Source organism: Solea solea, chromosome 11, assembly GCF_958295425.1.
Source record: "Solea solea chromosome 11, fSolSol10.1, whole genome shotgun sequence".
In the NCBI taxonomy this organism is placed as follows: domain Eukaryota; kingdom Metazoa; phylum Chordata; class Actinopteri; order Pleuronectiformes; family Soleidae; genus Solea; species Solea solea.
The window spans coordinates 16,704,190-16,729,117 of NC_081144.1; the positions used below are offsets into that span (position 1 = coordinate 16,704,190).

Sequence of the window (24,928 nt, forward strand, 5' to 3'; positions counted from 1 at the left end):
GTACACGTGAGGTGGCTTTCCTGTGGTTGATGTGATGGTGGTGTGTGTGTGTGTGAGTGTGTAATAAAGTGTTTATTACTTGTCTATATGTGGGCAACTGTTAGGCCTGTCACATGCCTCAAAGTTATGTATACAGAATCATTTCTTCCTTGCCAGTGTACAGCAGGTAATAATGTGGTCATCTGTGGATAGGCTAGTGTAAAAGGAAAGTGTTCCACTCTTCCGGAGTTGTTTGACGGAGAGGAGTGAACGTAGAGAAGATGAAGGACTGAGGAGGATCTAAACAAAATGAGAAACTTATGTTTTACACAGAACAAATATTATGAGATTACGAGGAAGTAAAAAGAGTGGGAGACGAGAAATCCAGTGGGGGAGATAGATGTTGGCCTCTTCCTACAGAGAAACACACTTCCCTGTAATTAGGGTCAACAGTGTGAGGTCGGCTCAGCTCTCAGTGAGTGGGTGAGTTCACTTTGATTCCACATGTCAAGAAGAATAAGATGGGAGTGACTGTTTAACAAAGAATAAAAAAAACATTGAAACGGCCAGAGAGGCAGCCAAGGACTGACCAGAGGGAAAACTCCAAAACTCCTTTCAATGTAACATTTGCCTTCAATTGTCTTCAACGTTGACCAAAATGTCTCTTTTATTCTCTTATCTACTTCTCTTTCAATCTCTCCTGTTATTCAAAACCTCTTGAGCAGTTTCTCCGATTTCTCCAGCTCCCACTGCTACTCTTGCTTTTCAACCACACACATTTACGCTCTCTCTCTCTCTGATGCACACGCACAAAGGTTTGAGCAGCTATTCTTCGTAGAACACTGCATTGACTTCCATTTATTTGGACAACCCTAAACAAAGCCTTATCCCAAACCATAATATAATAACCAGTTTATGGCTAAACCTAACCTTAACCCTTAGTGCTCACGCAGCACAGATCTGTGGGAATAATACACCACTCCTTATATGGACATCCTGAGGGCGTGTGTTTGTACAGTAGGTCACATCTTCGGGCTTTATAAATGCATTTATCGTGTTCTTATGTGCCGTTGAGAACTTGAGTAGTGATACTTGCTTTTCTTCTATTTTTGTTCATAAAAATTAGCCAAGCGAACTATGAACTGTGACGAATTTCCTAATTTCACAAAGGTATCTGTTGTGGTGGGAAAAAAAAGGATATAAGACACTCCGTAGTGCACATTCTTGTAGCATTGATATTCATTTTAATATAGTAATGGGGGGGAAAGCAGCCTAAATGCTCTAAAGTGGTTAACTCAACCATAATTCAAAAATTCCAATCTTCACCCTAAACTTAACCAGTTCCTCAGAAACGAGGTTCTGCCTCATTGGGACCAGGTTTTGGTCTCCATGAGGAACTACTGGTCCTGACAAGGTCAGTGTTTATGCCAGAAAAGCCCCCCACATACACACATAGACACACTCAGACTGTGCTCAGGTGAAACTGGAGCCTGGAGGTTTTTATGAATGGAGTTCGTTGTGCGTCTGCTACAGCTGTGTAATCACACTGACGAAGGGCTTGTTTTACACTCACAAAAGACGTTCACACACACACACACACACACACACACACACACACACACACTAGATACATAGCGACATTAAGAATTATACACATTCACTGTCATACACACACAAGCATGAATAATTAACTATAATAAATACAGTATATTGTGGTAGATTTGTAGCATACCTGCTGATGCTCTACACACACGGACACACACACACACACACACACACACAGTGTATAGTTTGTAGTAAGCTTATTGTGTGTGATATAAGCCTGGGTGGTCTATAGGCTCTTTGTGGCCTCAACATATTGGTCAGTGAAGCCACGCCTGCTCTGCCCACACTCCATCCACATCACATTTAGAAACATAATCAGCACATGCAGCATTTCACCGACATATTCTTAGAAACTTAATGGTGCATTTATCCAGATCAAAATGGAAAGATTTGCTTTTGAACTTTGTGTTGGCAACTGATGCAAAGGATCAAGTGAAGGAGCAGGGTGGCACATGTTGGCACTGTGCTGGGAAAATGACAGTCTGCCTTGAATTTACGGCAACATGCCGTGCAGCTCCATCAACAGCGGCCATGTATGCCGCTGTCAGTCAGGTCACTCCTTCACTTAGCAACCAGACAAGAAGGAACTGGGTTATATTTATTTGATTTCACAATTTGCATTTATTTTATCTTGATCTTTTTACATATATTAGTAGGATTTCTTTTACGTGCTTCCTTTGTTAGTTTAGTTATTGTCTTTATTATCGGTCATGTGACCTCAGCAGTTGGTTCCATGTTCAATAATGTGTAAATATACACTGCAACCTGATGTAATGTGTATGCCATGGGCTGGTAATCAGATTTCTTCCCTATCCCAGATCTTATTTTGAAACCATAAGCGGATTATTGTGCTTTAAGTGTGTTAGAGATATAAGATGTTTACCTGGGAGACAGACTGCAGACTTCAAGAAGCTACTCACGTTCAAATCATTCTAACCTCATTACAAAGTTTCTTACATTTCAGGAAACGTGTTTCCTGTATAAAAGCGCTGAAGTGCAAGAAAAACACAAATGCCTTTGTCTGAGCATCAAACTGAGCCGGCCTCAGTCACATAGGACTTTAAACATACAGATGCTGTGGGGCAGGTCCAAATGTAGGAGTGTTGCACCTATTATTACGTGTTTCAACGTGGTATTTGTGTCTTGTGATGACTCCCATGACTCCAGTGGATTAAAAGGTACCATTGTGTTGGGTTGGGTAGGAGTGGACAGTTTACTTCCTCCACGAGAAGCTCCTCTGTCCTATTTTAACACTGTGTACATGGCATAATATCCGGAGGTTATGCTTCCTGTCTCCCTACAACTATACAACACACACCTATATAATTGTCTGTGTGTTTTTATGAGAGACATTTAGACTGTATTTGTGTATTCTGTTTGTGCTCATGAAATGACGACATCATTTTCCAATGTACCAGTCATGGGAAAATCTCACTGACAATCTGATGACAGATGTGGTGATTTGTTCAGGTTACAAGGAAAACAGCAGTAGCTAATTTTACATGTGACCATGTTTGACAAAAAGTAGGTAATCTATTATAAGTAATCTCTAAGTAATCTGATTATGAAGTCCATATTCATGCATCAAGCGTTTAAACGCTTTTCAGAAATAGAAACTGAAGAAGTTTTCTCCTCACTGTGACCCATCAATATCTTTGTGTCATTACCATTTGTTTGGGGAAAATGGACCCACACTATGTTCTTTTAATAATTAGCTTTTTCTGTTCTCTGTAATAAAGCTACAGGCTGAGCAGTTCATACTGCTATTTCACTGCCATATAACCCTGAGCTCTTTTACAGTTAATAAGAAAACAGTGTCTTGCGCCATGTTTTTATCCATTTCCAGCGATATCAAACGTTGATATATGTCACATTTATGTAGGGCAGAAACATGAAAATAACCCAAACCAGGAAGTCATGATTGGAACACCTGTTTACTTGAAGACAAGGGGGGAAGAGGAGTGAAAAACCGGCTTGAATGGTAAATTCTTTTTCCTGACACTGATTTGATGGCATAAGAAAAGTATCCTAACAATGGAAAGATGGGCATAAGTTTTTTCTATTTTAAATTTAGGCTAACCATTGTTGTTGTCTTCACATTCTACATTTATGGGGTTTCTTTTTTTTCCCTTTTTCATAACAAAAATGATCCGACAACAGAGAGTGAAGAAAACTACTAGTAGAAATCAGATAAGAAGGAAATAAATACTTACAGTGATATCCTTGCCAGCCCAGTTACACTCCTCCCTCCAGTCGACAGGAGCAGGCCAGTAGATCTGAAACACAACAAACAGCTGTCAGACTTTTTCATTTTTTAATTCATTTGGGAATTAATTAACTTTAATGAAACAAAAGAACAGTTTGCTGCCTCAAAAATGTATAACCTGCTCTTCTTCAAGACTTGGAGGTGAGAAAACTCTGTCATACATTACAAACAAGTTGCATTCTCTCTCTCCCCGTTACCTGTCTATTCTTCTTTGTCCTCCCCTCTCACCTCCCTCTCACCCACCTCACTGACAAACAGCTTCAGCTGTGGTGACTCTGCACATCCAGGTCATAAATCAAACTCTATAGATTTAGGTCTTCTAGTAACAGAATGTATATTAGTGTCACTGTGTAACTTACAACTACAAAAGTAAAGGCTTCGATCTAAGTGTTTTAATGTAGATCAATGCACTTTTTTTCACCTCTGTCCACTCCTTTGATTTTCTACCTGTCTCTATTGATCCCACATTTCGCCCCCTCACACTCACTGAGCCGTCTCATATTATGTTGATAAAATGCAACCCTATTTCAAAAAATGTCTCTTTCTTTATATTTGTTTTGTTGCTCTTTCTCTTTCACATGTAGGTCAACGTGAGAACAAACCTGTGACATGTGCAACCTTGATAACAACAATAATAATAATAAATCCTTATCAGAAAATATGGGAGAGTCTGTGAATGATTTCCTCCCCATGTCTGCATAACATCTATGCTCTGGTTTGCAGTTAGTTGACTCTCTTGATTATTTTTTATGCTTCCAGGACAATAAAACTGTTCTGTTTGAATGGGCTTGAGTGTTTTGTATCAGGAAAAATAAAACCTCAGCAAAAATGATCATGAGTCATTATCAAAACACATTTTGGCAGCAACAAATGATCAATTAATTAATTATTAACCAGCTTCTAAATGAATGACTAGTCATATATCATTTTGAGGTTTCCCCGGTCATTTTATAGATAACAAATCAAATGCCAAATACTCAACGTATTTATCTGAGTGAGACTGACTTATCGATAATAGAGTAATAAGCTCGACGGTGTTTGTGTTCCACCTTGTGTTCCTGCTTGGCGATGTTGTCCAGTGAGAGTGACAGCAGGAAGTTCTTGGCACCGACGAAGAGACGTCCCCGTTCTTCATCGAGGAGCAGAGCGCTGAAGCAGCAGGAGCGCTCCAACTCGAACCGGCGCACTCCATGGAACTGCTGCAGCTCTGAAACGGCACAGGTACATACACCATGATCAAGTTCAACGGTCTGTCTACTGTTGCATGATATACTAATAAGATCCTGCCAATTCCAGGTTACTTTGGAGAGTTATAATTATTAATAATCCTAGAGTCAAGGTTTGATCAACCATGATCAAGCTGTTATTACTAGAAATGAACATCTAGGTTAATGTGTTGGTACAAATGAGCTGAAAACGCACTCTTCCTGACTCAAACTCACATATTCACCACAATCTTATTCTTCTGAATATGTTAACAAGCAAGGAAACCGAGCCAAAGCAAACTCTACTTATCAGAGAGGCTTCTGGGCCACGTGTCATGTGGTTGGTGTAGAAGATTGCCATTTAATTTCAGTGTTGAGTTAAATAAGATTTCCATTCTGTGTCCTAAGGCCATTGATTTATCAACAGTCCGGGCAAAATATTCTGTTCGTATAATGGCTGTTTGTGAACTGGCAAGAACAAATGATGAGGGAACAGTGCCCAGGAAAATGTTGCTTGTATTTGTTAACTTATGCCATACTGAAACTAAGTCAGTGGAAAAAGCAGTGTTCTTGGTCTTAGAAGGAACTGCATCCTCGTCTTCTGGACTGGCTCGAGCCAAGAGAAGAAAAGAGGAAGGCCTCAGACACGAACATGGCTTTATTAGTCTTCCATTGTTCTAATGTGAATTTATAAGTTTAATTAAGGCCGAGACGCCACCCAAAAGCCGCCTGCATGACATCAGGGACTTAAGGTCTACTCTTGTTTCATATAAATGTGCCACTTACAGCACATGTGTTATTCAGTTTTGAATATTAAATCTTCCAGAGAAGAAACAAATACTGCATTAAATGTAACATGCTATTATTTATTACGCAACGCATTACATTACACGAGTCATGTTATTTTAACATGCTACATGGGTATGCTATTATAATCAGACAGAAGCAACACAGTTTAATATTAAAACTCGGTAAAGAGTGTCAGGCTATGGATCTGCACTGCTATGTTAAAAATGAAAAGGCTCTCTTAGAAGTGCACTGTCGTTTGTTATTCTATTATTTCAGTGCTGGGTATCAGACTGTGTCTGTGCTTCCGCTCAACTGCCAGCCAAATAAAACCACTGTGTTATTTCAGTGATGAATGATGTCGTCAGGATCTCTTTCAGTCCTTCACGTGTCAACCCGAAACCTGAGTGCTCTGCTCTCCTCCCAGCCTGTCTGCTGTATGGCAGCATGTATCTCAGCCGTGCATGATGGCCTTCACCGAGCATCATGTCCATGGGGTAAGTGATGGAACACGTTCCAGGTCCGTGTGGCTGTGTTGGGCACCGAACTGCATTATTTTAACTTACAATAATTATGATGAAACGCAAAACCATGCCTCAGTGTGTGTGTGTGTGTGTGTGACATTTTCTGGCATAAACACTAGCTTGACGGGCCAGTAAGCGACCATATCTGGGTCGGACCGCAAGGCCGAACCTAATTTCTAAGGCGCTGGTATTAACTGGTTATGGATAAAATAAAGTCTAAGTGTATAACTTTAGATGGATAAGGCTTTGTTTGGGCTATACAAACAAAGTGCAGAGACCTAATGAAAATAGCTACATGGAGGGTGTGTAGATCTATGATTGAGAGGCGAGATTTTGGTTTGGTTGTCGGCTTAGAATCAGCTTTAGTTCAGGACAAGGTTAAGGTAAGGGTAAAGGGCTAAAGGACGCTTTATAACAATATGTGTGTGTGTGTGTGTGTGTGTGTGTGCGTGTGTGCATGTCTTAAACAGGCTGTGTGGACCAATTGTCAAGGAAACTTATCTTTGGACATTACCTTGTGAGGACATTTTGGCTGGACCTGGTTTTAAGGTTATTTAGTTGTGAAGGTAACGGTGCTAGGGAATGCATTATGTCTATGAGTGTCTACACAAAGAATGCAAAACCAGCGTGTGTGTGGGTGTAGCACAACAAAGGAAATACACAAAACAAATGTTCCTCCTTTGGACAGAGAAGCCGTAACTATCCTCTGCAGAGCTCTGCCTTCTTACCTTTGTATGAGAGCTTCATGCGTGGCGATGAGGAGGACGAGGAGGATGAGGACGAAGTTGAAGAGGAAGTGCGGGTCACGGTGCTGGAGGAGGCGTGGGCCGCAGCCAGACCCAGCAGAAACAGAGAGCTGCAAGTGACCATCATGGCCGCCATCATCATCATCATGGTCATCATCTTGACACAGTCAGAGAAGACTCTTCTTTCACAGGATGATTTTTTTGTTTTTGTTCTAGTGGTTCTTGTTGTGTTTCAGTTCAGTTTCAGGAGCTTTACAGGCTCAAAACACAAAGCTCCCTCTCGCTTCAGGCTACAGTCCTCGTGTTAAACTTCTCGACATGCGGTGGGATCTTTACAGTGTCCTCCTTTCTTTTGCAGAGTTTGTTTGGGTTGACCCACTGCTCTTCTGTGAAGGGCGACCGAGTTCACGTTTCACATCCAAAATGGGCCAAAAACGTCACTCATGGAAATAGAAACCTAAAAATAGAGACAGAAAGGGAGAGAATTTAGAAATGGACATCATAAGCATATGGGCGCTTGTGACAGGGATGCCCCTGCACACACACACACACACACACACACACACACACACGCACACACACAAGCAGCGGCGTCTGAACAATATTGTGACAGAGCCGGATTGAAGCCTCTGCCAGGCTGAGTCAAATGCCAGCCTCCACTGTGGCAACACCACTATAATCTCTTCACATTACAGCTAGACACAGAGGGAGTATCCAAAACACCACACAGACACTTACAAACACACACAGGGCATGGTGAGGAAGACTGTGTGTGTGTGTGTGTGTGTGTGTGAGATGGAGGTAGAGATATTGCCAAGCCATGCACAATTTCCCTGTGTTTGTGGCACGGCCAACTTCCCTCCTTTCGCTCGAACCCCCCACCCCCGTCTCTGTGTAGATGAGATTTCTTCATTGCTGAGGACAGATGAGCTGACAGTGGCTTGCATGGATGAGTGCATCTGTGCTTCACAGAAAGTCACTTGTGAGTGAGTCCAGCAGCACAAAGCCAAAAAACTGTCAGATTCAGTGTCATAAGTGAATTACACAGTAACATATAAATGACGTTGTGAGCTATTCAAAGCCTAATAATGTTGTCTTTTTAAAAAAAAATAAAATTTAAAAAAAGATCTGCTTTACACGTGGCCTCTACAGTCTTGGAGTGTTTCAATGACACATAAATCTCAAAGTTCACCGAGAGCTGAGGTGACAGATTCGTTATTGTTTCAGGAAAATCCCCAATAACCCGGTGTCTCGGTCGTGAGCGCGCTGTTACAAACCACATCTCCGCCACAGCAGGAGCAGTAATGAGGCCACTGGTTTATAAGCCTTTATGTATATGAACATGGTGTCGTAAAAAAGAAAAAACGCGCACAGGACACACGTCTCTTTCAGTAGTTGGGACCGTGCGGTCAGCTGGAACAATAACGCCTTTGAGTAGAAACAGTCTCCTTTATTGTATTACACCTCACAGTTGGCACTCACTTACAGACAGTCTGTTTTTTCACTTTCCCTCCATCTAACAATTACTCCTATCACTTCCAACCGTTGAATCAGTTCCTCTCTACTAAATCAACTGTGATGCATTCTTCGTTCTTCTTTCAGCAGCTTTCAAATAAGAGGCTCGGGAATGCTTCAGATTGTCCATGTGGACAGAATTGGAACAAAAACAGGCTAAAGTCAATGCTTCTTAACTGGCATGAAATTGACGCTTTAACTGTGTGGAGCTGATTTACAAATGATCATTAAAATCCATCAGTCAACTATGTACCATAGTCCAGACATGTTCCTGATACTGTCCAAAAAGGTGTAATACGAACTTTTAAGTCCAGAAATGCTGCTCCAGATATTTAAAAGATCTTTTCTTCCAGTCCCTGACTCAAATTTCTGGAAAATGAGTGAGAGAGTGAGCCCATGTGAGAATACACAAGCTTGACCCAAGCGTTACCCTCCACCTGAGAGGTCAGTAAAAGTTGTTTTTGAATAGCGTTCATGTCTGAAAGTGGCTTTTGTTAATCACAATATAAAAATAATGTGCATGGAAGTGGTGGTATATCATGAATATGTCTCCTTCGGTTTTTCTTGCCTTGGATTGATGATTGGTGACGAAAGATGAGGTTTGAGTGACTCACTTTCAGTCTTGCTCTCTGTGGTCAATGGGGACAGACTGAAATGTAGTTTTTAATGTGGTTTTAGAATAATGCTGAATTTTCAGTTAAATGCCCAAAGAATTTCGCCTCATTCACTTTAAGCGGGCACATCTTACATCACTTTCAGCAGTCTCTGGTTTGATCCACAGTGATCACTTTTAAGTACATGCAAACTGAGATACACAGAGATGAGAGTAGACACACAAACCCTGCACTCACAGACCAGGCTGAGTTTTATAAATAATGGAGCTACTGAGGCGTGGAGACAGGACAGCTCTCATAAGCTCACTGCTCCAAGGCCACAACCCAACAGGACAGTGCTGAACAAGAACATAAACCCCTGCATTACCCTGCAGTATGTTAAACACACACACACACACACACACTCAGAGAAGGACGAGAGCACAAATGTGAGCCTTTAAGGGGACACAACCACTGCAGGTTGGTAAAGGGCTACTCTTACAGCTCTGAGCTACAAATTCCCACAGAAAAACAAATTGTCAAATGAGTTATTATATCTGCAATATGATTTGTTAACTCGTGTTTGTGTGTCAAGGCACGATGAATAAGGCCAGACTGTGTGGTTCTGCGCTGAAGTGCAGACACTGCAGTATTTCAGAGAAAAGGACGTCAGCGCTCGGGATCACACTCGCGCACAAATCGCGACACATTTCTTGACCTTTTTTGTTCCTAAAGATTTACAAACACTCTCCTCCTCTCACACACACACACACAGAGGCATTTATGTGACATATACTCATATAGAAACGCTTGCATCTCAACACGTCAACTCTCTCTCTCTCTCTCACACACACACACACACACATACAAAAAACTCTTTGCCTGCTCCATAATGCATCTCAATAAAAAAGCCATTGGACCCGCTGACACTTGCATTCAGTTCGGCATCAATAGACAGAGCAGTGGCAAGCCAAGAGGGAGTGGATTAAAAATAAAGAGTAAGACACAGAGAGAGATTCCTGTGGGGCGGGGGGACAAGCCACCCTGTCAAAAACCACCCTAAATAGACACTGGCGTACAAAGTGGTCCGCCTGCAGGGTGAGGGAGGCTTTTCAGAAGGAGGTTAGAGTGCAAACACACAGTACAGCGTGTAATAATGAGTGAATGCATATCATCAGTTAACCTGTAGCCCTCTACTACCACAGATTAGAGAGGAGGAGGAGGAGGAGGAGGAGAAGAAGAAGAGAGAAAGACCTACTAAAGGCCTGAGAGACAGACAGCGGATGGAGATACCCAAGGAAACGAGGTCGAAAAAGTGGAGAAGTTCCAGAAGTTAAATGAGATTATGAGGATGAGGGGAATGAATCAAGGAGAATTCAAGTTAAAGGAAGACATAAAGAAATTGTAAAAAAAAGCAAGTCGATGTAAATGAATTGGGAAGAAAGAGGAAAAGGGGGGTGGAGGACAAAGGTAACAACAGGAAGGAAAAGAGGGAAGGAGGACAAAAACTTGAGGGGGGAGGAGAAGGAGGAGGAGGAGGAGTAAAGTGGAGGGAAAGAAAAAGCTTCAGTCATTGTACCACTTCAGCACTGCAGCATATATGCATGCATACAGTCCCACAGAAAAGAGAATGTAAAGGAGGGAGGGAGGAAGGGAGAAGAAAATGAGCGAGGCGAGAGGTGATGGAGAGAAAGGAGCCAATTGTTTCGCCTGCAGTGTAAAAAGAGTTTCCCTGGCCTGTGACCAACAAGTCTATAAGCTTCCCTACGATGGAAATGAAAGGAGGGAGGGAGGGATGAATAGACGGAGGGACGAGAAAAACGACTGAGTTAGGGATTGTGAGGAGGAGGAGGAAGTGCTCACAGATTAAAAAAATAATAATCATAAAAAAACTGAAACAGAAGGTCACAGGTGGCTTTTTGTAGCAGATTGTCTGGCATGGGGGAGATTTTCATTTTTAAATGTTTATTTTTGACCCCTAAAGGTAAATGTTTATGCAGTCAAATACAGGAGGAAAAGTGATGGAGACAAATGGAGAATACATACATTATCCTTCAGTCAGCTGTTTATTCATGTCTATGAGCTGTAAACCACTGAAACAGCAGTTCTTAGGATCAGAGCAGGAAGTCAGGTTAGAGCAACCAAAGAGTGAGAGAGTGAGAGAGAGAGAGAGAGAGAGACAGAGAGAGCGAGAGAGCGATAGAGAGAGAGAGAAAAAACAATATTAGTTACTGGAAATGCTGGAGTGCGTTTTTCGTGTCTATTTAAACACACAAATCAGAGTTAAGCTATTTACATTTGTATCAAACTGTGATTTCCAAACCACTAAATCTGCATTGGGCCTGCAGGTATGAGTTTCATGCCACTACTGTCATTTTGGAAATGTACCCCTATTTGAGTTAGATATAGGTTAGGTATATTTTTTGCCCATGAATATGAAATGTGATTCATAAAAAGTGTTTATAATCAAGTGTAAATCAGAATGCATGCAGAGAACTGATGGCGTATGTTATGTACACTATTGATCAGAATCCTTCCGAATTCAAGTAACAGAGTTGATTTGACAGAGGTTAAAAAAAAGGTAGTTTCTTCATGTCCAGAAAAAAAAAACAATCACGAAGACAGAAAGTTGAGAGGCAAGACAAGTAGATGATGAAGTGAAGTGTGACAACAGAGTTGTACAGACGGAATGATGGTGAATCAGATACAAAGCACACAAAGGTCTGATTTCTACAGTGATTCAGCTGTAAGCGTGTTATTGCTTTCAAGCATGAAAGGTTTTTGCTGATGCCCAGAATGAAAACGTGCCTCATTTCCACTATAAAACCTAGGAAGAGAAACACAGAAGAGTCTGCACTCTCCTTTCACAAAGCTAATGGGAAAGTACCGGGTCATATTCTGTATTATTAGTAGGTTCTCAATGATCCATAACTGTTATTTATTTTTTTTAAGGGCAGAGCCAAGACTGATGGCTTAAGTTAGCTTTAAATAAGCCTTTACAGTGGTTCACATGAAGAGCAAAGCTCAGTCATGTGAAGTAGGAATTTAAAGAAAAGCTCTATATCCACTGTTTAATGCAGCTTGGGTTACAGTCTTCAGTCAGCGGAGCAAATGAACGCTTCACTCGCAAACACACAGGGACAGAGTGAATGAAGGAGCAACAGAACTGTATATGCTGCTTGTTGGTGTGGAGCCATCTGGCCGGGCATCATGAATGGAAAGTTTCCCAGCCTGGAAACCCGTGGCTAACATTTGTTCTGTTTGGCTAATTTATTTTCAGTGGTCAAAGTCTGAAGTGAAGTCCAACAAAGCTCCTGCGCTGGTATCCACTGGTGTGCAAATTCTTTTGTCAGTTCTGTTTTCACAGCCAGAATCGGACGGGTTAGCCGGACTAATATTATTGCGGACAACATGATATGTTACATCGGCGAAACATGTCCAAATCCTACTGTAGGCCTGCCTTGTAGTGGTCATGCAGCTTAACCCTCTTGTCTGGTGTGGTTAGCTCTGAAAGAAGAGACAATGAAGGAGCCGCTAAGGCGATGTGAGCCTGCTGGTAGCTGGTAGCCATCCATTTGGCTGTGTCGGAGCCAGGAGCCACAGTGAGTCAGAGCCTCACAGAGCTGCCTCGAGTCCCCTGACTGGAGCTACTCCAAACAACTCACTCTACTGTTCTAAATGAAACAAGAGTGCAGGTTTTAAACTAGTCCTCTGAGTAAGAAACCCACATGTCATCAGCGTGATACCTGCTCCAAGATACGAGTCCTAACACAGTCATAAGAGACTGAATAAAACTTTAAGAGCAGCCTTTAATTCATTTTTTTTTTGCCATTCAGACGTTTTGGAAACATCACACTATCACAATAGTAGAGTAGAATATAAAAAGTTAACACTGACAATACCTACAGCGTCACACTACTGATTGCTAGTTCGATAAAAGCACTTACAAAAAAACATGTTAGCATTGAAGCGCAACACTTGTGACTGAACCACAGTCGAGATGCACTCACCTGTCCCGATCCCTGTTTCCAGGGGAACCAAATCCCAAAGCAGGTCAGAACATTCCAGGCAGGGATCAGCATCCACCTGAACCCCAAATGCCTCCAACAGCACTGACCATTTCCATAGTGACAGTCCAGCTTTTTTTGGTAGTTTGACCTTGAACAGCTTTGCAATTAAAAGGAAACATAAAAAGCTAAAAACTCCCCTATATAAAATATAAAAATGTGTTGTATTCACACCGACACACATATACTGAGCTCTTCTTATGAGCTTGCAAAAGAGCCATTCTCAGGCTTGAGCATGCCCGGAGTTCAGTGTGCACAGGTTCGAGACGTTCATCTGGAAACAGGTGGAAAGAACTGAAAGTGACTTTTAGGATCCATAAATTGTGAAAATACGAATGGTTCAAAGCAGGTAGAAATTCCTGCACAAACTTGAGTAATTCCAGTGGAGGACACAGAAAGAGCAGCAGCAACAGAGTCCCACTTTGATGCAAAAAGGGTCTAGTGAGATCAAAAAAAGAGTCCAAAAGGCAGGGAGAGTGGAAGTTAAACGGCAGCACAGTGAGATCTGAGTATTCTCCTGTCTGCAGTCAACCCCACTGATGAACAGCTCCACTCCAGCTCCACTTAGAAAAACACACAGCCCTGTGCACACATATAAAACTCTTCCTAACACACACACGCAAAGAGTTCACACACACACTCTCCCAGAGTTTTCACAGCAGCTGAGCAGAGCTGAAGTGCTCAGAGGGCGAACAGGCAGGAATAATGGACTTAATTCAAGAGGGGAGAGGGAGCGAGAGAGAGAGGGGGGAAGGAGGGGTTGAAGAGAGGAGGGAAAGGTGGGAGGTAAGAGGAGGGGAGTGGAAATGGGCAGGGACACGCACTGTGATGTTCTCAGAGTGTGTCATATGCCACTGAATATTCCAACATTGTGACCAGTGACTTAATTCAACATGAAACCTCAGCACTGCAGCGGAAAATAGACAGATTTGTGCCTCAAGTTACTTTTTAACACCTGTTTACTTTACCTATGGTTACGGCAGCTACAGCTACTAGCTGTTCAATTGGCTGGCCTTGCTTTTTGCCTAGTTTTTTTTGTTGTTCTCATGTTATGTAAACACAGTGACTGTGGGTTGTTGTTAGAGAACTGTGGTTACATCTAGTCCCTCCACTCAAAACACTGGTCTTGTGTCATTTGCCGTACATTCACTGACAGCTAATTCGGGGATTTGACGACTGAAGACAGTCTGCGCTTCAAGTCAGTCGGATATTTAGGACTAAATTATCCTGTGGCTGCTGCCAGGACTCGTGTCTACAAACCGACCAACTGGAATATTGCACGATACATGATATATGCAGAAAAAAACAGGCTCCTTTTAACTTCATTTATTTGAAAGTCAGTTCAGCTTGATTTCCACGTCACATGATTTTATTTCATGTTTCACATCCACAATTTTTGAAAACGTATTCTTGTTCTTCTGTGAAGCATGTGACCTAAATGGTGACTGCAGTGAAGCAGTGTGTGTGTATATTGAGGGACATGTGATAAACGTTTGTGGATAACTCAAATCACAAAAAAGACTTGACATTTATTCTTAAAACTTGTGATTTGCCTCAGACTTTAAAACTGTTGTTGTTTAACTCCAGTGTGTTTAAATGATTGAGAGATGTCCAGATACGAGATAGGATAACAGTATGCTGGTGTGGACGGCGCAAAGCCTGATAAGCAAAGATAAGTAAGATGGTAATTGGCATCCACACTGCACCATATGAGGGTTTACATCATCCTCTGCACATACTGAAGTTGAGGCACGGGTCAGCTATTCATGACGGCCAACGTATGTACATGCAAGTGTATGAAAAGCACAAGGAGAAAAGTTTGGAGGAAAAGAAAACACCAAGACAAGATCATGGACACGATTTCAGCATCTGTTTACTTCAAACAGCTCACATCTGGTTGAACTTAGTTTTAAGTGTCACACATTTGCTTCGGCAGACTCAATAGGTGGCAATAAATTTGAAATAAAAAAATGTTTTCATGCACGTTCTCTTCTGTAGCAGAGATAATTTGCTGCAGTTGGTTTTTGGTACAGTTTAAATGCAGCTGACTGTTACTTTGATGACAAGCGTTCATGAGGGCAAAAGAATCAAAGCATCCATTGAGCTTGTAAAACAACTCCTCCAGGATAAAGCTCTCCTCGGCTGTCCACAGATACAGCACGTCCATGCTGCAAATTCTAGTTTGACTATGACTAAAATGCTAAACTCCTCCAGGAGCTTTAGCGCTCTCAGGAGGATTATAAAGTTTTCTTGTTTATTCTTTTCCTCAAAAGGCCGTGCAGTGCAGTTAGTCATTCACGGAAATGTCAATGTGACTGTTTGGTCTGCAACTATTGAAAATAGTTAAATAATGTTTGTGGATACAAAACACTGTGTGTGTTTTATGTGTGTGTGTGTCCATCTTTTTCCCAGTTGCCCCACTCCTTTAATCTCCATTCCAGTGGCAGGTGTGGCATGGTGCCCGGCAACCCTGACTGACACACTGACACACACACACACACACACACACTGAATCAATGTGTCACAAACACTCACTCACACACACACACCTAGATGTCCACTCTCACTGAGAGTGGACTAACATTAGGGGGTTAACTCTGTATGCGTGTGTGTGTGTTTCCGAGTGCATTTTCTTTTTTTTTTTTTTACACACAATGAACATTTGACTGGGGTCCCTTTAACACACTCATTTAAACATGTGTGTGTGCATGTGTGTGTGCGTGTGTGTGTGTGTGTGTGTGTGTGTGTGTGTGTGTGAGGGAGGGTATGAGTGGGTGGCTGTGCTGTAAGTTTTGAGCCCATTGGCCGGCCTCCTGCTGACCTGCTGTCATAAACCAGTCTGATGTCTCTACAGGCTGCAGAGTGAACACTGTGATCCCGACAAAGGCTTTTGTCTTAGCTGAAGCCTCTGTGCTATTGAAGCAGATGAGGGCTTAGCCTTCTAATAGCGCCTTAGTGAATCTCTGCTTTATCGGGAGTCAATGAACCGAAATGATCTTTAGATTGTGGTGAGAACTCATTCAGCCTGGCGTCTCTCGTGTAGGAATCTCCCACTGTGGCCCTATGGTCTATTCATTACTGGATGTATGTATAAATACATATTGTATCGTATGAATAATTCAATTCACTTTGTAGCCCGACAAAAGGTCTGTACTAAAACAAGTTACGTTTAAATATCTATTGATTAGGTAAAACACTTCGCATCAAGAAAGTTTCCCTGCTGTGTTCACTACGGTTGTTGATCAATCAAGACGGGCGTATGAGTCTGAACTGTAACCTCATGGTTTGGACTTTGGGCATACATGCGACAACATCAGAGGGTTTTGCAGTGTGTCGACTGGATTGGCCTTGTCATGGGTTTGATGTTATGTAATGAAATAAACACTAGCTGTCACATGCCTAAGGTCATTACTGTACTTATCACGTACTATTGGTGCGACATTAATTGTGTACATTCAGCACATGTGCTCTAATCTGAAGTCATTTTCTTCTAAATCCCCAAATTGCTAATAACTCAGTATTGTAACATGATTAACCTTGCACTGACTGACTTGTAAATGACAGCACGTCATACGCCCAGACCACACATGACCACACACTCTGGATTACATCGGTCTGACAACAACAACACTGTTTACTTCATTACATTCCAACTGAGGCTGTTATAGTCAGACAAACCTGAGTGTTGATGCACAGCTGACAGGACACTTGGCTGTCTTCTGCTGTTGCTGGTGTTGCTTAACACAAATATGCTTTTTGACATAGAGTTGGCTTCATATATCGAGATATATAGATCCCAGAGATGCTTTTCCAGGTATTTAAAACGAGGTATTTGAAATTCTAAGGATGTCACGTTCATAATGTGGCGATGAATCATTTTTGAAGGCAACCTTTAAACAAAAAACGCCCAAAAATACAAGGAAAATAAAAGAGGCCTAGTGCTGGAAGAACACGCTTCGTTGAAATTAAAGATAGCATGTAAAGATCTTTGCCTGTGTGCTGTGGAAGCAGAGGGTTATGGTTGGAAGAGAATCAGTTGGAAAAATATTGAATTTACATTGTCAAAAGATTTGTTTTGGCTGCTAGTAGTTGAAAAATCTATCAGCCTCCAGCTGGATTTCCTACTCTCTGGTGTAGGAGTGCTGCGCTTTTGCTCCCAGTTTTGGGAGTGACTTCTTTGAAATGAGGTGGTCAGATAATGTGTGGCTGTAATTATAAAATAAAAGATGAAGTGCATCTCCTACAGGGACTGACTACAGAGGCTACTACTATAATCTGATACCCAGGTTATGCTCCTGGTCTCTGGGATGCAATACGAGGTGTCCACAAACTACTCATTTAAAACAATCCACCTGACTTGTTGAATGACCCTTGGGGGGGTGTTTCTCTCTATGAAAATATTTCACTGAAAAAACAGGCTTACATTTTTCTGCAGAAACACTTCCAAGCAGATGGTGAACGATGATGAATGAACTACTTAGAAGACGCCGCACACATTTTGGTTTTCCCAAGGGCCTTTTTTTGGCCTAAAATTGTCGTTCGTTATAGACTCGAGATTTAAAGTCCTGCAGGACAGATGCAAAATTGGGCACATTCTTCATAAATTACGGAGAATAAAAATGGTTTGTCTTGTGGAACAGGCCACGCATTGCAATAAAACGAGTGTGATACTGTGGCGGTGTGACACCTGCCAACAATACAAATGTTGCATTATGAACATTTGCTCAACAGATGCAGGCCTATCTGGGCTTGGATGTCATGCTTGTAAAATTAGCAGCATGAAATACCACTGAGACACCCAGGAGCTTTTGTCGTCCTCTGTGGGTGTTTCACACTGACCCAACGTAAAACAAATACCAGTACTAAGTGGATCATTAGCACTTTTGCAAATGCGGCGCCCATTATGCCAGCCAAAACAACATACTGATCTTCATGGCGACTTCGTATGTGTTTGTGCGTGTGTGCAGTGAATTTGTCTTCTAATAGCAACCACAGCATTTGCAGCAGGAATCGAAAAACAAACTATTATGTTTAGATGGGGTTAAACAAAAGGCCATGGTTTGGTTTTGTTGGGCTTTCTTCTGAAGAAGTGACAAAAACAATGTGATGCTGCATCAACGCTACATGGAAAAAATAAAGAAAGAGTCAAAGGGGGGAAAGAAGGATGATGGCCAGAATCAAAAGAAAGAGTTCAATTAAATAATGAAGAAGAAAAAAAAGATGGAACACGACAGAAAGGAGGGGAAAGAAAGACAGGACACAGTAACATTAACTAGCTTTTGTTTTCAGGCCAGCTATTCATATCCACTTATGCTTTATGGATCCTGAAGGGTTGACCATGACACGGTCCCTTGACCTCCTGACACCATAGGGATTATGGGGCCCCAGTGGGGAGTGACAGGAGTGTAAAAGAGGGAGAGCGGTACAGTGAGTGTGTGTGTGTGAGAGAGAGAGAACCGGCAGAGTGAGAGAATCCTTGGGGCGTAGAAACCTGTAATCCTCCCTGTTTTACTTTGATGTGATCACACCCAACTGAAAGGATGGAGGATGCAGGGGTGGGGTGTGTGTGGGGTTAGCGTGTCAGGAGTGCAGTGTGAGTGGGGGGAACTGAATTTGGTGTCAGGAGGCTCAGAGGCAGGACACACAATCTCACACACTTCCACAGGCATGCAGTCACACACCATCTGGCTCCGAGGGTCAGCGGCTGGATAAGACCACCTTCAAACATAAGCACGGCTTTAATGACACATTTTTACACACACACACACACACACCTTAGACCAGGTTCTAAAGGTCACCGGGTGGATTACAGCACCTTGCATGACCGCAGCTTTGTCTACACACACACACACACTTGTAGTAACCAGCATTTCTTGGTGGAATGCACATTACCAGTTCCCACCGCTATTATATCTAGTTGGCTGCTCACCAGTTAATAAAGGTACGCTTATACTAGCTTAGGACAAAGACAACAGACTGATGATGACATTTACCCTCTAGTTTATGATAATATTTTTGGTTTGTCTTACAATGCTCAACATAGCACCAGAGAAAGCACTCAGAGAGCACAAACCTTCACCAAATGGTGAATGGTTGACACATCAGCCATGTTTCCATCATGGTACAGTTCGGTTTGGTACAGTACGGCACGGTTGGGAACGGTAAAGTGCTGGGGAAGGCTTAGGTTTTGACTGAGAACAGTATCTTTACTTGGAAGGCGGGATGTGTGCTGTGCTCGTCAGTGAGATACGCAGTGTGCGACGACAATGACATTGAACGTAACACAGCAGACAACAACAGAGGACATCCAGCAGCTCAGGTTTGTCCTGCTCAGTTTGTGGCTGTTTGTCTCCACAAGACGTGAAGCTTTGTATGAGAACAGACTGCGGGCGTTGAAGAAACGTCGGTCACAGGGGAGTGACACTGTTCTGCTGCCCAATCAGCTCACTGTCATGGGTGAAGGCCAGTCTAGCTCCAGTTGCACCGTACCATTAGTCTGCTACCCCAAGGGAAGGGTAATGAAAAGTGTACCTAATGGAACTGAACCATTCAACTTGGTTCCACTATAGTGCCCACAGTCAGAGAGACAGACAGCCAACCTCCTTGTGAAGGTAATAAAACAATACACTGGCAAAAAAAAAATCAGACTAAAGAATTAGTGTTTCTTCTCAAGATACGGACACACTTATGAAGTGTTAGATTTGCAGGCATAGACTGGTTTTGAGCAAAAGTGCTGTCACAGACCCTGTAATTGTGAGCTTCACTTTAATCAGACCTGTGCTGTTGGTTCTCTGCTGCTGTTCTGAGAGACTTGAGCACAGATCACAGTCAGGTCGAATGAAAGACAAAAACCGGGGAAATCACCTAGTAAATGACGGAAGGTTAAAACTACTGCCTGTGCACACACAGTAAACTCAGATTTACAGTTTATTAAGGGCCACACGTGTGACAGTTTTTGTACGTCACTATCACTAAGGCAGGTTTTCATATTTATGCTTTCAAGACCAATTCAAGTAGAATATGATGTTTCCCTCACTCGCACTTGGATGTGAAGCAGTAAAACAAAACAAAACTGAAATGACGTGGCCACACAGAATATTTATGAAAAAAAAAAACAACTGATTAAAAAAATTGGAAAACTTTTTTAGCCAAGGTGGTCTTGGTCCAACCTCAAACTGGCCAAACTACCAGGTTTTCCGATTAGACAATGACTTGCTCCACCTACTGAGCCACAGTCACCCCTGAGAACAACAAGTGAACAATGAATACTTCTATGTGTTTCAGATTGATGTATTTTGGATTTCATTTTTTAACTGGTGAGAGCATATGTTGTTAATTTCAACCTACTGATTGACCACAGCTGGTGATAAACTGTACAGTCTGCTGCTTGTACAGGCATTCATTGATGTGGACAAGGGTCAGGGTATTCTTATTTATTTCGGAACCATGACCAGTCATACTGTGCGTTTACATGCATGTTAAAAGTCTGATTTTGGTCAGACTAAGACAATAATTTTGATTTTCTTAATGTAATATAAACATGTTAGCCCGACTAAAATCGAGTTAATCTTAGTCAGACTAACATACCTGGATAATGCTATTAATAGTCTGATTACTCCTGCATGTATACGCTTAGATGGACTGGAGTCAGACTTGGCGTTCTGCACATGCACCAAAATTTCGGCGGCAGAGTCCGACATAAACGGACAAAAAATAGATTTTCTCCTCCGCATGTATACTTGGACTTGCAAGTTGTCCGATTTTCTGTCTTAGTCAGACTACGGCCTTAGCTGGATTAAACTGTGCATGTAAAGGTACTGATTGTTTAACATGATAAAATGGAGAATATCAGTCAGTAGCTTCTGAGCAATAATGTCTGCGTTGACTACACATTTTCGGCTATGCTGTACTGGTGGGAATGGTAGGGAGAGTGCAGTGGATTACTGGATTTGAAATGAGAAAAAAAAAAATCACAGGCACTTTCTCTTTGTAATCATTTTTAAGACTAAAATCCTAACTGCCATAGAAACGTTAAGATAAGTAAACACTTGGATTTGGAGAGACATTTTTGCAGAAAAGTAGGAAGACACAGCACAGAGGCACAGAGGCAGCACACACACACACACACACACACACACACACACACACACACATACAATGAAGTGCTGATGTGCTCCCTCATTAAGGCCTGAGATATGATAGCAGCGAGCAGACCCAATGAAATGATTCCTGATCCTGACGGGCAGTGATCCAACCACACAGGCGTCCCTCAGCACCACTGAGGATTAATAATACACACACAGAGTAGTGCAGTCTTCCCAAGGGGTTGTCGGAGACACCAGATTGTGTAGTTCTTAGTGTGTGAGTGTGCACATACACCCCCAGGGGAAATGTGGGACAAGCTCGGAATGAGCAGATTTCTCGAGAATGTTAGAGATCCTGACACACACAGGTGACTCTACTTGTCACAACATGACACATGATGTGAACACGTACACATGCACGGTCTGACATGACTTGCAGCCAATCATTCAGTCTGGAAATGTATTATTTCATATTAAACACGGTTTTTATAATAATACACATTTTAAATCTCAAAGAACAAAAGCAAAAAACCTGCCATGCATCATGTATGACGTCCCCACTAACTGTAAATTACATTTCTCGCATGCTAACTCCAAAAATAACCCTACTATTAACACACCATTAAATGTCACAGTAGTTGATAAACGAATCTCAAGTACAAGGAAGGTACACTAAATTGTTTCATAGACGCGAAACTGGAAAAATATAAATCTCTCCCTTTAAAGCTCTGTTACGTTTTGTGATTTTTGTTGTTGCTGATGTTATTATTCTGCCTCTGTCTGGTCACAGAAAACATTATTTGTTTGTGGCATCCTTTATCTGAAAGGATAAAGCATACTATCAAGCAATACTATCAGACCTGACTGAAGGGGGTGTTTGATTGTGGGGGGGGGGGAATTCACTTATGAAAGTTTTCATGGGTAAAATATTGTGACGATCCAATCATTTTTTGGAATACTTGTGTGATGATTATGGAATTGATGCTGATGTAAAACTGTGAGAGTGTAAAAATTGCTGTAAAGAATGCTTTCACAAATATAAATTATAATACTTTATACTCTAATACTACAATTTACAAAATGATTCAAAAAACAAAAGTGAGCTGACAGAAGAAAAATCGAAATCAAATCAATATCTGCCGTGACCACCCGTTGTTTTGAAGGAACTCAGAAGGTGGGTTCATCTTGGTGAAGGAACCACAGATCTTCTTTGGATGTCGTCTGCCTTAAATCCTCCTCTACCGTCTCTTCATGTAATATATGCGTGTGTTGTTTGAATTTAAAAGTGACGCACTTCGTTTTTACAACTTTGTTTTGCAAGTTTCAAGTTTGTTTTCGTAGTTTGTCAATTTTCAAAAAACATCTTCAGAACATTGAAAATGTGGCAAAACATCGTAGATATATCACAGTGATTATAAGAAATTGCTGCCTATTTTGGATTCTTTGTAAACAACACTCCGTCAACAAAACCTTACAGCACACATTCACCTACAATCATTTTCTCAGCGAGGCATGCAAACAATCCAGCAGCTCCCCAAACCTCTGCCAGACATGCAGAGGAGCAGATACACACACAAACTTAAACACAGCCTGTGATCATAACTGCTGCGGCAGATTACACAAGTGGTTTAAGTACTTTCAGCTTTGCCATAATTGTGATTTCACTTTTAGATGTAGGCTGTCAAAACAGCTGCTCACACACAAACACTTAACTTTCATACACACACGGACATATTTGTCAGGTGCACTGAGTGCTGTCTGTGTCTGGCGGGCCAGAAATCCCCACCATCAACCAGTAATTGAAGACGTGAAGTTAGTGTGGGAGAGGGAGGAAAAAAAAAAAGGAGATGAATGAATGAATGAATGGTTAAACAGTTACAAGAGAGAAGGATGGATGAGTGACACGTGAGATGATATGTAGCAGATCACAATTAAAGGTCAATGTTACAAGCGGCAACTGAGGCCACCCATAATGCACCTGGAAGTTAATTTCTTAAAAACAAAATGCAGGAAACACGCAGTGAGGGTGATAAAGGAGTGGAACGGGAACTCCAAACCAAACGAAAGTGATTAAATGATGAGGGGAAAAAGTGGGAGAGAACAGGATATAAAGAAAACCACAGAGCCCACACACGTTCCACACACAGAGACACTTAGATTTTCTATTTAATTTATTGCAGATTTTTTGTTTTTCTGTTTTAGTCATTTCAAATATCCACCTTGTCCTGGGACAGCCTGCAGTCGTGCCTCATCCAAAACACGTGGACTCAGAGTCAGATCCACCCACCACCACGCAGGTGCAGTTGTAATAATTTTCTGTTGAACCACAGAGGTGGAAAGACCTACTTTCCACAGGAACAATGGCCCATGTATTATAAATCATAATCCAAATTTGGCTGCTGAAAAGGAAAGTTTTACATCTTTAGGATTTTCATGCCTCTAAAACCTTGTACAAATCTTGACTGGAGAACAAAGACTTTTTTTTTTCAACAGCACTCAAAGCTAATGTTGAAGAACACTTGAATCCACATTTATTCCAGACAAAAATGCAGGACAAGGAGTCTGTCTGCCAGTCTGACACAAGGACACACACACACATACATGCAGGGTGTGATTTTTGGTTGCCAAGGAAACTTGGGAAATCACCTCGTTATCACAGAGGCAACAGCTGTCATTAACATAGCACCAAAATCACAGAGAACAAACACACAAAAAATGGGGAAAAAAATGCATTCATGATTTGAATGAATTCATGTGAAGCCAACTTTAGCCAGAGATAGAAATGGCTGTTCTGCTTCAGATCCAGTCGCAGGAGGCTTTATTAAAGTCTCACACATAAATCTGGAGCTTTTCTAAATATGTTAAATATGCATTATGTGTTCTCCGTCTTCCACTGCTTTGAAAAGAAGTCAAACACTGGTGGCTGTGTGTCACCATTTCAAGGCTAAACATTTATGGAAATATTTTGCTGCGCCTATTTGGAGCAGAACCTGGTAGTTTATGTTATTTATGGAGCTAAATTGGGCCACATATACAACAGAGTCTACAAATATAACAAAATAATTTGTACAGCACAGCCTCTTTCTCCATGCTCCTCCAGGTAGGCGGCCAAGTGGAGGAAGATTAGAGCGTTCTAAGTAATAGGCTGTCCTGACCAAACAAACTGTCATTTCCCCTGTTTTGGCTCAACTCTTCTTCTCCTTCAAACCTCTCTGTCCTTTTCTCTTTCCACTCCTCCCCTCTTTTTGGAGCCAACGTGTCAAAGGGAAAAAACAAAGCTGTTTAAACTGTGAAACTGTGAGCAGCATGAAAACCTGAAGGAAGAGGGAGGTTTAAAGGGGAAGGATGAAAGACAGTCCAACCAGTCGTTAGGGAACATACGAGAAAATAACAGAAGCTCTTTAAATTGAAGCTGCTAAAGCCACATCCCTGTACATGACAGCAGATCAGCTGTCTCAAAAGCCAGATTATCAATTAAAGTCAGGCGACATACAATCAACATGCAACGCAACCTTTTGATTACACAAATCTTAATTTTAGTCATCATTGGTGTGACTG

The 24,928-nt window shown here is 41.7% G+C and overlaps 1 protein-coding gene across 4 annotated transcripts in view; it reads right to left on the reverse strand.

Moving 5' to 3' along the window:
- Positions 1–24,928, reverse strand: part of sema3b (sema domain, immunoglobulin domain (Ig), short basic domain, secreted, (semaphorin) 3B) — a 114,344-nt gene that overhangs the window by 14,948 nt on the left and 74,468 nt on the right. For 2 of the 4 annotated variants that reach the window (XM_058642802.1, XM_058642799.1), the window contains 3 exons: positions 7,094–7,568; positions 4,900–5,057; positions 3,798–3,860 (listed from right to left, as the gene is read on the reverse strand). In XM_058642802.1, coding sequence (XP_058498785.1) covers positions 3,798–3,860; positions 4,900–5,057; positions 7,094–7,268 — 396 coding nt within the window. In that variant the 5' untranslated portion in view covers positions 7,269–7,568. Of the gene's footprint in view, positions 1–3,797; positions 3,861–4,899; positions 5,058–7,093; positions 7,569–13,229; positions 13,974–18,967; positions 18,986–24,928 lie in introns of those variants that run through there. The other 2 variants (XM_058642803.1, XM_058642801.1) reach the window with 2 other exon arrangements.